Source organism: Coenobita brevimanus, chromosome 23 (assembly GCF_032717465.1).
Source record: "Coenobita brevimanus isolate Jiangsu-jjx chromosome 23, ASM3271746v2, whole genome shotgun sequence".
Taxonomy (NCBI): Eukaryota; Metazoa; Arthropoda; class Malacostraca; order Decapoda; family Coenobitidae; genus Coenobita; species Coenobita brevimanus.
Genome location: NC_136976.1, coordinates 46766690 through 46780306, shown reverse-complemented (window position 1 = coordinate 46780306; position 13617 = coordinate 46766690). Strand labels below are relative to the sequence as shown.

The 13617-nt window shown below is 43.2% G+C and overlaps 1 protein-coding gene across 1 annotated transcript in view; it reads left to right on the top strand.

The window, feature by feature from the left end:
* The first annotated feature begins 1681 nt into the window (after positions 1 to 1681).
* Positions 1682 to 13617, top strand: part of LOC145392691 (putative methyltransferase-like protein 24) — an 84006-nt gene continuing 72070 nt past the window's right edge. The window contains exons 1-3 of the mRNA XM_080266996.1: positions 1682 to 1934; positions 2379 to 2619; positions 12614 to 12812. Of these exons, the coding sequence (XP_080123122.1) occupies positions 1682 to 1934; positions 2379 to 2619; positions 12614 to 12812 (693 nt within the window). The remainder of the gene's footprint in view (positions 1935 to 2378; positions 2620 to 12613; positions 12813 to 13617) is intronic.

Below are 13617 nucleotides of genomic sequence, written 5' to 3'. Positions count from 1 at the left end.
AAGTGAAAAGAGTTATGTTGTGGTCGAGTGGAAAGACCTGTCTGTGATGAGATTATATTTCTGACTCAGTGCATCTTGGTGTAAAGTAACATGTGCTGGCCTAGAGGTTCCCTAGTATGTTTGCTTGTTCTCTGTATAAGGGTGTGTTAAGAGTTGGAAGTGATGGCGCCATGGGTCTTTGAGGCATTTTATGTGATTCAGTGGTACTGATCTGTGGAGCAACAGTGTTGTTACAAAGGCCTTCCAGTTTTCTTGTTTACTTTCTGTTTTTATTGTTAGTTTCGTAGCTTAATTGGTGGATCCTTGATGGTGTCTTGCGTATGGGATAAGGAAGCTGTGTTTGAGTGTGTGGTATTGATTTATAAAGCGAACAATCTCAGGTGTAAAGTTTGGTATGTGGTGTTTTCTGCTGCCTCGTGAAATGTAGTGTTTGACTGCGTTTAATATGATATCACATTTCTTAACATGTCTGTCAGTGTTAGTGGTGAGTGTGTTGTTTAGCTTGCTGACATGCTGTTCCGTTTCTTTGATAAATTATATCTTGTCTGTTTTCTTGGAATTTGTGGATGCAATGTGTGATCCCTTTGGTTTAAAGAATATTCCTATGGTGATAATTATGGGCAGGTAATCTGCATAAAGATCGGGTACCGTACGGCAGGTGGTGTTAAGTGAAAGTGTGGGCGAATAAAATTCGATGCCTGAGCACGAGGGGGAGCTGCACTATACTGTATGTATGATACCTAAATGTCTTGTGGTGTGTCACTATGAATGTACATGTTGTTGAGCTGTGATGCAGTGTTGAGACCACGTCGGTTCTGGTTGTGTTCATACCAGTAAGGGTTTTTGACACTGATGTCGTAATGACAGTGTTAGGTGTCTGTGCTAGGAGAAAGAACTGAGTTTTGTATTGCACTGCATGGTATGGCATGAAAGGTGTCGAGAGGAATATAAATGCAAAAAATTTTGACCTTGTTTGTGACCAGAACTGACACTGAGTTACTATTTCTAATGTGGTGTCATTCTCGAAAAGTGCCTGTGTTGTCTGAATTGTGTCTTTGCTGATTATAAATGTGTTAATTCAGATGATGAGGCTGACTCCATGGTCATCTGTCCTGGGTGGTAGGGGTCGCTGAGGTTATGTTAACAACAGGATGAAGTGTTCTGATTCTCGACTTAAATTACAAAGTATAGCGCCCGGCAGGGATCAGATTAAAAGGTGCATGAATGTCGATAGGTCAAAATGGACAGAAAAGGTTGTTTACGATGCTGTGGACTTAGCCGCAATTTAGGGTTGAAATTTTGAATCGTCAGCCTGAAACCCCCCTCCATTATCATTCCTCGGGTTAGTTACTACGCATGCGCAGTAGAACTTAGCAACGCATACATAGCTACGGTATCTTGGCAACCAATGCACCATGTCTGGGTTTGATGGTGCCGATGCAGTGAGCTCATTTGGACAAAATGAGATTAATAGAATCAGCAACTGAAACGTGCTCTGGCAACGTTAATTAACGCAGAGAGGAGTAAAAAGCCATCATCCTCTGTCATACTTGATGAGTTACGGAGCCTAAGACAAGAAACAACAGAGTTGCAGGAATTAAAACAAGAGGTGAGCCATTTGTCGGAGGGTCTGGGTGACACATACAAGATCAATCATCACCAACAGTTATTTTTAGAATCAATGAATAACGGAACGACGACGGACTTGGTAATAACAGGATTATCTGAGGACCCTGATGAGACGGGCGAGAGTGGTGGCGACAAGATAGCTAAAGTACTGGAGGCTGCAGATTGCTGTGACACTGTTAACCAAGTAAAGTGGGAGGTGAAAAGGCTGGGGCAGGTAAATGAACATCGGAAAAGACCGATTCTCATCACTGTGGAGGACCAGACGAAGCGAGACAGGAAACTTCAAATGGCAGAGAACCTGAAAGGTGTACAAAGACCATTGTCAACCGTCTACATAAAGAAAGATAATCACCCTGTCGTGAGGAAACTTACCTTGGAGACGAGAAAAAGAAGAGAAGGATAATCCAGCAAAAGTCGCAGTGAACAGTAGTTACGATCGCATTTTCCTGCGTGATGGTGTCATCACTGACAGATATTCTCCTTGGTTTTTCTAACTGGTAGACAAATGAGTTGTCAGTTACAACTGCTGTCATGGCAAATCGGTGGATTTAAAGACAAACTGGAGGAACCTAACATCTTTAAATTTGTTCTTGACTACGATATTGTGTGGCCATTAGAAACAAAGGAATATTTCCACATTAATGTGCCTGGGTTTCATGCATATCCTAACGTATCAAGAAGTGGCCAACATGGAGGAGGAGTTGTGATGGTCGTTAGCTGTAAGTCATATGAACATATTTCTCCTACAGACCCTTATGCTGAAGGACAGAACTGGAGAGAGATGTCCTGGTGGCTAAACCTGACACTCGGCGGCGTCTGTACCCCCCGCCCCTCCCCCCCGACGACTTACTGTACTTCCACCCATCGCAATATGGTGAGCTGGCTGCTACACCGAGGGACAAAGAAGGGCGATTGTAACGGGAGATTTCAACGCCAGCGTGGGAGAGCCGCGTTTCATGGACGGGGACGGTGCCGCGTACGAATACAGAAGTGTGATGGACCATGTGATCAACAGCCATGGAAAAACATTACTGAATATATGTAGCAATAACGATATGATTGTAGATAACCATTTAAGATACCATGGAAAAGAGGAGGTGGCTTAACATACAAACGAAGAAACCGTTAGATATCTGAAACTGATTTATATATTGTGAAGGATAACAGTATAAGTCTGATCAAGAGTTGTTGCTACGTCAAGATGTCTGTGGGTCTGACCATGCTCCAGTCTGTGTCACTCTGGCCATAGACAGTGGTTGCTGTACGTCCGTCAGGGAGCTGTTGGAGAGATCATCTGGACTGGGAGACCATTAATTATTACAGACAACCTATACAGGCCAAAGTAACAGTTTCGCGGTCTTTGGACGCGGATCCGTGTCCAACCTGAAAGTGTCCAATCAGCACTTTGGATACGGATCCGTGTCCAAACAAAGAAATATTTACCATAAATCAGGAAGTGCGTCTAGCATCCTGAAATTTGGTCTGATATTAACCTGACTGAATTTCCACTTCTGTGATACTATGTTCATTCATAGGAAAAATCGGAAACGTGACCAAATACGTTTAGAAAAAAGTGGTAGAAACATACTTATGCGCTCTCTCAACTTATACTGTACTCGTCATATTGATTCGTCTATTGGCGTCCGTCGAGGGACTCCGACCAGCTGTTTACTGCTTTTTCAGTTTATAGATCAGATGGTTAGAATGACAAAAAATGAAACTGTGACATACGTTTTTTTATTTTATTATTATTATTATTTTTTTTTTTGGGGGGGGAGATAACATAACTCATTATTAATATATGATGCTGCATATTATGTTGGCAACTAACAGGGAGATGTGTGAAAGAAAGATGAGTTTTGTGTTGCAAAACTGTATTGATTATGGAATGGTTTTCAATGAGAAGATTTTTTTTGTTTTTTTCATTAATGGTGACGATGGAGATAAAACCAATCTGCTAGTTGAGGGAGTGACCTTGAACTACGCCCACTTTGTACCTGTACCTGGGGGCCTGGTTCACGGACACAGGTAAGATGGGCAACGCGCTGCATTTGCATGGGACAAGGAGCGAGACAGTTGTAAAAAAAAAAAAAATCCATTTTTTTGTGCGGCTAACACGCAAATGCCCTTGGTATGTAAGAAGAAGATTTTTGATGCAGCTGTAACATCGGCATTGTTGTATAGCTCTGAGCCATGACTGACCAGTAACTTGAAATAAATAGAAAGACAATATAATAAGATGACAAAACGCCCGCTTGATGTACGAAAAAACACGAGTATTAATTTGTGTATGACAGTCGGGTATCCCTCCAGTACGAAATGTTGAAGCAAAAAGTAGTGTAACTTTCTTAACTCAGTGTTCAGAAGTGTGGATATGGAAGAACCTTTTCACATTGCTTATGAATTATGTAGGACTGAAATCACCCCAGGATTAAAATTTTTAGTGAAGGCGATGGAATTTAGATGTAATGTAGACCCACTGGAGAAGGTAAAAACTGATATTATTCTTTTGCTCATTTTTTTTCCAAATATTCTGAGATGAGACATGATGGACGATACATTATCAGAACTGTGGAATATTATAAGGCCATCTCCAATATTGTGAAAAACAGTTTTATGTAACGTAAATAATGTTAAATATTTTCACGCTAACTTGACGCTCAGCTGCTGTATCTTTACGCAATGATAAATCACTAGTTTAAATTATGAAGTGTGGCTGCAGAGGAAGGATGAGGTGTCATTTGAAAGGTATAGGGAAAAGAGGAATAGGGCGAGAAGGGCTGTGCATGATGCTAAATGGCAGCAGATGAGAGGTGGGATAGGCGGTTGACTGAGAATTTTCAACAGAATAAGAAAATGTTTTGGAAGGAGATGAAAAGGGTGCAAAAGGGAGAGTCTGGGAAGGAAGAGCCAGTAAAAGCAGAGGATGGAAGGATGTTAACTGAGATGGATGCTGTAAGGAAGAGATGGGCGGAGTATTTTGAAAGATTGTTAAATGTAGAGGAGGGAAGGGAGGCTGAGATTATGGCGGATAGAAGGGTGCAAGGAATAAATGTATTGGGAGAGTTGAATGATTCTGTGATCACGAAGGAGGAAGTGCAGGAGGCAGTAAAGGAGATGAAAACAGGGAAAGCTGCAGGTATAGATGGGTGTGCTGTGGAATGTCTGAAAGGTGGTGGAGCGACTATTGTTGACTGGTTAGTAAGACTGTTGAATGTGTGCTTTGTGCAAGATATGGTGCCAATTGACTGGGCAAGTGCTTGTGTGGTCCCACTGTATAAAGGTAAGGGTGATAAGTATGAATGTACTATAGCTTTAGGGGTATAAGTCTGTTGAGTGTTGTAGGTAAGGTGTATGGCAGAGTGTTAATTAAGAGAGTTAGAGAGAGTACAGAGGGAGTGATTGGCGATGAACAGTGTGGCTTTAGGAGAGGGAGGGGATGCATGGATCACGTGTTTGCTGTGAGACAGGTGTGTGAAAAGTATTTAGCGAAAGTTAAGGATGTGTTGATAGGGTGGCTTTGTGGACTGTTATAAGATTGTATGGACTTGATGGTAGGTTACTAAAAGGGGTGAAAAGTTTTTATGTAAATAGTAGAGCGTGTGTAAGAGTGGGAAATACTGCGAGCGATTGGTTTCCCATGAGAGTGGGACTGCGGCAGGGATGTGTGATGTCGCCTTGGTTGTTTAATATTTATATGGATGGTGTTCTAAGGGAGGTGAATGCAAGAGTGTTAGGTAGAGGTCTGAGTCTGGTGAATGTTGATGGTAGAGAGAGGAATCTGAAGCAGCAGCTGTTTGCAGATGATACTGCACTGGCGGCTGATTCAGAAGAAAGACTGAGACAGTTGGTAGAGGAGTTTCGAAGGGTGTGTGAAAGAAGGAAATTGAAAGTAAATGAGAATGAGTAAAGTGATGAAGTGTACGAGGTTGGTATATGGTAGGAGGATGAATATAGTTTGGAATGGTGAGTTGCTTGAGGAGGCAGAGTGTTTTAAGTATTTAGGGTCACATGTTGCTGTGGATGAAAGAATAGATGCAGAAGTGAAGTTTAGAGTGAATGAAGTAGGAAAGGTGCTGAGAGGAATGAAAAAAGTGTTTAGATGTCGTTCACTTAGAATGGATGTAAAGAGAAGGCTGTATGAGGGTGTTGTGGTACCGACTGCCTTATATGGGGCTGAAACATGGAAAATGGGTGTAGCAGAGAGGAAAAGTTTGAATGTAATAGAGATGAGGTGTCTGAGGAGTATGTGTGGAGTGACGCGTATAGATTGAGAGAGAAATGATGAAGTGCGAAGGAGAATTGGAGTTGTTCGGGAGATGCCTGATCGAGTTGAGCAGAGGGTGTGATGGTTTGGGCATATGGAGAGAATGGATAATGAGTGATTGGTGAAAAAGATAACTAGATCTGATGTGAGAGGTGTAAGACTGAGAGGAAGACCACGAATAGGATGGATGGACAGTGTGAAGAGAGCGTTGGATGCGAGAGGGATGTCTGTTGAGCAAGGAAGAGTGGCTGTGCGTGACAGAAATGAATGGAGAGAAATTGTGAATGAATAAATGATGATGCACCCCTGAGGGGATATTCTCCTGCATTTTGTCTGATCAGCTGATCAGGTCAGGTGCAGGTAAGGGGATGGATCTATTATGATGTGGCTGGGGTATACCAGCTCTGCTGTCAGGCTCTGCTGTGGATGTCACTGATTGTGCTGCGCAGTTGACCTTTGTGCAGTGTGGTGCGGTGAGGATCTGTCCCTTCTCCCCTTTGGGGCTAAGATGGAAATGAATGTGTTTGCGTGTAGCCTATGAGTAAATTGGGAGTGTGTCGTCCTGTCTCGGCTACCTCTCTTTCCTTGGGTATATAGATAGATAGATAGTTTAAATTATTACATATTCTACTTTCCTAATGTACACCGTGAATTATAGGTGAATGAATATACGCAGTTTGTTATGAAGAGTTTAAGTAATCTGTAATACATGTACAGGCACCATATCTGTCAACCTTCAGTAGTGTTGTTGGAAAATCTATATTACCCTGTATAATGATCCTATTTCTGTATGTTTGTTGGTTTGTTTGTTACCGTAACACAGCAATAACGGTGCAATGTAGAGCAATTTTTGTTAGAGCAGGGTACCATTAAAATGCTCAAACTTTAAGAATAAAACAATTTCCAGTCTAATCGGGCCACCGGTTCCTGATTTATGACTCATTTCTGGCCTTTTGACATCGAACGGAGGCCGCCGAAGGCAGCCTTTAAGCGAGTATTTAATAAAACCTCCCTTCCCGGCTCGTTTGTTGAGTCTTCTGTTGAAAGAAGCAGCTTCATTGTTGCTTCTGTATCGAGCTGGTGAGGAGTTTTGGTACGGTAACCCGTCCTCAAGAGTGCAGCAACAGGCTATCTTCTCGCCGATCCAGGTGTACCACGTACTTCTGATCCATATGGTACAGCACCCTACTCTATCCCTTGGCCTTGTCTGTCATTAATTCTGCTTACTCCGTCACTTTATTTTTTTCAGCGATTTTATGCTACTATTCCATTAATGCCTGTAGACCCTGCCTAAGAAATGACGCCTGTTAATGTCGGCTTGGCTGCTCGTGTTAAAGAAGCCATTCTCTCGGACATATCAGCGTACCGTCCGTGATCGTACCTTCCAACTAATGCCAAAAATTCTTGGTTAAACCTCACTAGTCATAATGGTGTCCACAGCAGGGCCCAAGTAAACTCTAAATCACATACAGTACATCTGTGCGGCTGTCCAGACTCGTGCTGAATTTGTTTTTTCGTCTTGTCGGACAATTTGCTGAACAGGTTTATCCAATTTGAGCACAATGAATTGTTCAAGCCTCCAGTTGACTTCTCTTGCTCCTGGCATTTTCCTTTAAGAGGAAAAAAAAAAAAAAATCCACTGATAACTTACTGTTGCTTTCTCTGATGAAGCTGATTTTTTTTTTTTTTTTTTTTTTTTTTTTTTTTACGTTATCTCTAGCACCTCTCTTATTATTCAAGTGCTGTTTTTCCGTTTCCTCCCAGCTCTGATGGACTTATGCTCGACATCAAAATTTCTTTCAAAAGATGCAAATCTAGCCTCATTACAAACAAGGCATACAGTCTTAATGAGGTTCTTTGTATTATTTTCAAAAACTTGCGTGTTGACACCCTGTCCAGGCAAGCTCTTCTCCATCTTCCCTTCCAGCTTCTCACCGAAAATCTGCAATAATTCATCCCATCCAAAAAGACGATAAGTGTTACCAACCCTCTAATTACCGCCGATCTGGTTTGATGTCATGTATTTCCAAAGCCTTCGCATTTGTTCTTAACAGGAATATTCTGAAACATTCTTCTCATGGCCCTTCTGACTATAAGTGTGGGTTACAGGGTTACATAAGGGATGCGGCCTTGGCACTGCATCCTCCTTAGATTCCTGGTCATCCTCCCATTGAGATTTAGGTGAAATCTAAGGTATTGCGTAAAACATCTTATGGTATTGCGTAAAACATCTTAAGGGTTTCAGATAAATATGGAGCAAAGCTTTTATTCTCAATTGCCATCAATGTGGTTTCATTCTTTCATTTGTGCCTTTTTTTTTTCAGGTTTCCTATCTAGTCGTCCTACAGTAGACGACAGGTTCTGTTCTCTCACCATCTTCCTTCCTCCTATTCATCAGTAACCTTCCGAGTTGTGTACAGCCAGTCCTGTTCGTTCATTCACTGATGACTCCATTCTTCAATTTTACACCCAGCTTAATGAGGAGTTTTGGAGGAGTGTTGGATTGCCTGGAGATTGTGCAATTATCGCTTGGCTGAAGGACACTTCGTTACTCTTGTCATAGTATATGTTGTTGGGAAACAATAATCTGAGACTGGAGATTCAACCAGTCATATGTATAAAAGAGATTACACAGTTGTTTGTGGATGGTGTCAGCTTGAGAAGGACCCCTGGCAACTCACTCTTTTATATCCATTGATAACAATTAGCCTATATAACTTCTGTTAATAACCCCAGCAAGGAGTGGACATAGCCTATTTAATCTGCAACATTCGCGGCCTTTCATCTAACTTTCGCTCTGTTGAGCACCACCTCTCCTCCTCTAAACCTCACCTTCTTTTTCTAACGGAGACTCAGCTGTCTGAGGCAACTGACAGCAAACCCTTTTCTGTATCCTCCTACTTTCTCTATACTCATTTCAAAGCCAAAGGTGGCTGTTGTGTATACATACGCAACGACTTATCTTGCTCTCGTGTTCCTGAACTTGATTCTTCTGAATTCTCCACACTCTGGCTTCGGCTTTCCTGTCATTCTCTGACTAAATATATCTGTGCTGTTTACTTATCCCCTAATTCTACTGACTATCAAAAATTCTTCGACTATCTTACTTCTACGATGGAACACATTCTGTCCATTTCTCCTTTCTCTGAAATCTCCATTCTTGGAGATTTCAATGTTCACCACCACCTTTGGCTCTCCTCTCCTTTCACGGATCCACCTGGTGAACAAGCCTACATCTTTTCTATCCTTAATGACCTAGAGCAGCTTGTACAGCACCCTACCCGTATCCCTGACCGCCTTGGAGAGAGCTCCAACATACTTGACCTCTTCCTCACAACTAATCCTTCTGCTTACTCTGTTAATCTTTTCTTTCCGTTGGGCTCCTCCGATCACAACCTTATTACCTTAACCTGTCCTATCACTCCGGTACGGCCTGTGGACCCTCCAGGGAAGCGTCGTCTGTGGCATTTTGGAGCCACGGACTGGGAGGCCCTCAGGCAGTACTTCTTTGATTTTCCCTGGAATGATTATTGCTTCCATGGCCGTGAGCCATCTGGGTGTGCCTTGCGCATTACAGAGGTTATTCTCTCGGGCATGGAAGCATACATTCCTTTCTCATATCCTTTGACTAACGCAAGAAAGCCTTGGTTTAATCACGCTTGTTCTAATGCTGTCCGCAACAAGGAGAAGGCCTACAAAAGGTACCGGAGCCAACCCACCCCTGAATCACATTGTCTTTATGTTTCTGCCCGGAATCGTGCTAAGTCTGTTCTTCGCTCTACTAAAAATAATTTCATCCATACTAAATGCTCTCAACTCTCCAACTCGAATTCTTCCCGCTCATTCTGGCACCTTGCCAAAAATCTTTCTAACAACTTTACCTCATCATCCTTCCCTCCTCTTTTCTACTCTGATGGTTCTGTAGCTATTTCTTCTACTGATAAAGCAGATCTCTTCGCACAGACTTTCTCCTCCAATTCCACCTTAGACGATTCCGGTGCTGTTCCTCCATCACTTCCCCCCTCTGACTTCCTCATGGCTGACATTAAAATTTCTTCAGTTGATGTATTTTCTGCCATCACTGGCCTCAGTACTAACAAGGCATATGGGCCTGATGGGGTCCCTCCTGTTGTTCTCAAGAACTGTGCTTCTGTGCTTACACCCTGCCTAGGCAAACTCTTTCGCCTTTGTCTGTCAACTTGTACCTTTCCTTCTTGCTGGAAGTTTGCTCTCATTCAGCCAGTCCCAAAGAAGGGTGACCACTCCCAACCCTCCAACTATCGTCCAATTGCTTTAACGTCCTGTATTTCCAAAGTTTTCGGGTCAATTCTTAATAGAAAAATTTTAAGGCATCTTTCCTATCACAACCTTCTTTCCGATCGTCAGTATGGGTTCCGTCAGGGACGCTTCACTGGCGATCTTCTCACCTACCTTTCAGACTCCTGGTCATCCTCCTTTCGGGACTTTGGCGAAAGCTTTGCCATTGCACTTGACATCTCAAAGGCTTTCGATCGAGTCTGGCATAAATCTTTAATTTCCAAACTGCCCTCCTACGGTTTCTATCCTTCTATCTGTGCCTTCATCGCTAGTTTCCTTTCTGGTCGTTCTATAGCCGCTGTTGTAGACGGCCATCGTTCTTCTCCTAGATCTATCAACAGTGGTGTTCCTCAGGGCTCTGTCCTATCACCAACTCTCTTCCTTTTATTCATCAATGATCTTCTAAGCTGTACATCTAACCCTATCCACTCATACGCTGATGACTCCACCCTTCACCTTTCCATTCGGTTCCCGCAACGCCCATCTCAACAGTTACTTTAACAAACAAGGGATGAGGCTATGGCACACCTAATGTCTGACTTGGCTCGTATCTCTGACTGGGGTAAAAATAATATGGTTGTCTTTAATGCATCTAAGACTCAGTTCTTACACCTATCAACCCGACAAAATCTTCCACAGGTATACCCACTAATGTTTAATAATATTCAGCTTAATCCTGCATCATCCTTGAACATGCTTGGGGTTTCATTTGCTCGGGACTTATCTTGGAAAAATCATATTACATCTCTTGTAAAATCTGCTTCCAAGAGATTGGGTGTGCTAAGCCGACTCCGCTCTTTCTTTACCCCTGCACAATTGTTGACTCTATACAGGGGTTTTATCCGCCCCTGTGTGGAGTACAACTCTCATGTGTGGGGAGGCTCCCCACATACAGCTCTTCTCAATAGGATGGAGTCAAAGGCTTTTCGTCTCATTAACTCTCCTCCTCTTACTGACTCCCTTCAACCTCTGTCTCTTCGCCGCTCTGTTGCATCTTTATCTCTTTTCTGTCGCTACTTTAATGGTCACTGCTCCTCTGAACTGTCTGCTTGCATTCCTCCACCTCTACGACGGGCGCGTAGCACCCGTCTGGCAGCAAACTCTCATCCCTTTTCTGTCCAACTCTCTAATGCAAGAGTTAACCGTTACTCCCAGTCTTTCATTTATGCAACAGGTCAGCTCTGGAACTGTCTCCCTCTGTCTGTACTTCCTGCTGCCTATGATCTCCAGTCTTTCAAACGCAGTGTGTCCAGGCATCTCAAAATGATCGGATCTTGAATTTGGCTCTCTATTGTGTTTTGTTTTTCTCTTGGAGGGAACTGTTACTGCGGGCTCATGGCCTTTGGTTCCTTCTTCCTCGCATAAAAAAAAAAAATCTGTCCAGTAGTGATGTTCATTTGTAAATTTTGATCTGCTCCTCGAAGTCCTCGCGTAAAACGTACAGTATGTGTACTAAGAACACCCTGGAGATTCCCCAGCATGACGAGTAGCGACCAAAGTGGCTTGGACTGGATCTTGTTACTGAATCATCACAACAGGGCGAAAAGCAGAAAATACAACAATAACGAATCTGTATTTGAGAGTCTTCGTTGTGGATTGTGTTACCAAAGAGGGCAATGGAATAAAGGAAGGACAACGTGACTGCTTAGGAGAAAATAATCCAAGATGCAGAAAGACCAGTATTTCATTGTGCCGCAGAGTACGATCACGAAAGAGAAACCACATTGGTAGTAAAGAAAAAAAAATGGGAAGAGGTGCAAGGGTCAACCTCTGCTGTATGGCAGAGGGTGATGGTGAAAGACAAACCACAAGAGTAGTCAGGTGAGGGCCGACAGAATGGAGGATGTTGTGATTATGGTTGGTATTCGAAACAATTTATAGGCCAGCGCCTGCTACTGGATAAGAGTTATGACAGGGGAACATCAAACCAGATGCCTAAAATAAAGTTTCGGGGAAAACACAGCACAGATAAGGCTGTTATCAAGTGCGGTATATCTTGGTCAAATGTGCCACGCGGCACTTAACCTGCCATCAAGCAAACCACCTGTGTGGAAAAAGTGCCTGTTACACTGCCGTGTGTGAGTGGGATAGTGAGTGGGGTGAGGAAGGGGTGGAGGAGGATGTCACATGTAAAACATTCATGTAGTTGCGTTACCCTATGGGATGAAGTACAGAGTTTGAGAAGACTTGAATCACCAGTGCATGCATGAAAATGTGACTCATTTTCACAGGGCACTAGAACGATAGTTTTGCTTATACTGTGTTTAGTTTCTTCTGTTTTTGCATAAATTTAAGATGATAATAATCACTGCATTATATGTGCTTTAAATTGATATTACTATACTTATTTATGTCATATTTAGCTGTATTGACATGAGTTTAATTTTCCATCTTCACTAGACTGCTGTCCCCACACCCACTAGACTCCGGGCCTGCTGACGCATGGTGGGATGATGTTGGTGAGAATCAAACACTACAGAGAGTGGCAGACTTTTTCAACTTCCTACGTGCGCCGCCTGCCACCTGTCACAAGCTGGTCACGCTGGGGGGTCGACATCAGTGTGGGGACTTTACTCATGTTATCATGGACGGCAGCAAGGTAGGCTACGTCAGCCACACATCACCTCAGATATTATTCATTGGCCTGATGCCTGACGACCAGTCTCCTGGTGATACTATCCTCTCCCACCACTCTAGGCTTCCCTTTCACAGTATTGTGTACAACGTGCGTGGGCTGTCCCTCAGCTACCACGTGTGAGGCTATGGAAAAAGGATTACCGATCGGTCACGGGACGTGGACGCAAAACACCAAATGAGGAAAGTGAATATTAAATAAGACAGATGTTAGCTACACCTTTTGAGTGACTTACTGCAGGCAGTCCAGAGGAACACCAACACAAGGAAAGTCCCAAGCTCGAATCCACATGGTAACATATTAAAACATTTCCCTCAGACATAAATGCTTTTCCATGGCATAGCAAAATGGATAAGAGGTTCTCATTAAAAGCTGTTCTACACGTTTGTACTGAACTGTTGAGGGTTTATTGTGGTGCATGTCGCAGGACTGCACGACAATTCCGTATCCATCCAGTTGGAAGATATGACGTAGTTCACCACAGTTAAGGGTGACAGAACCCCTGCCCTCGCACTCGCACCCAAAGGCAACACAGACGACAAGCATTCCTCCGTTGCTCTCACTTCCCTTACTGAAGTCCATTCTTAGTTTGTTTAAGGGTCAGACTTTGGTCACAGACTTCAGTGTTCGTTTCTGAGGCCCAGCAATCCTCCTACTTACCCCCTCCCCCACCTTCCCACCCACCAACCCACCCACCCACCCAGCCACCCACCCACACACACACACACACACACACACACACACACACACATATGTGCACATGCCATCC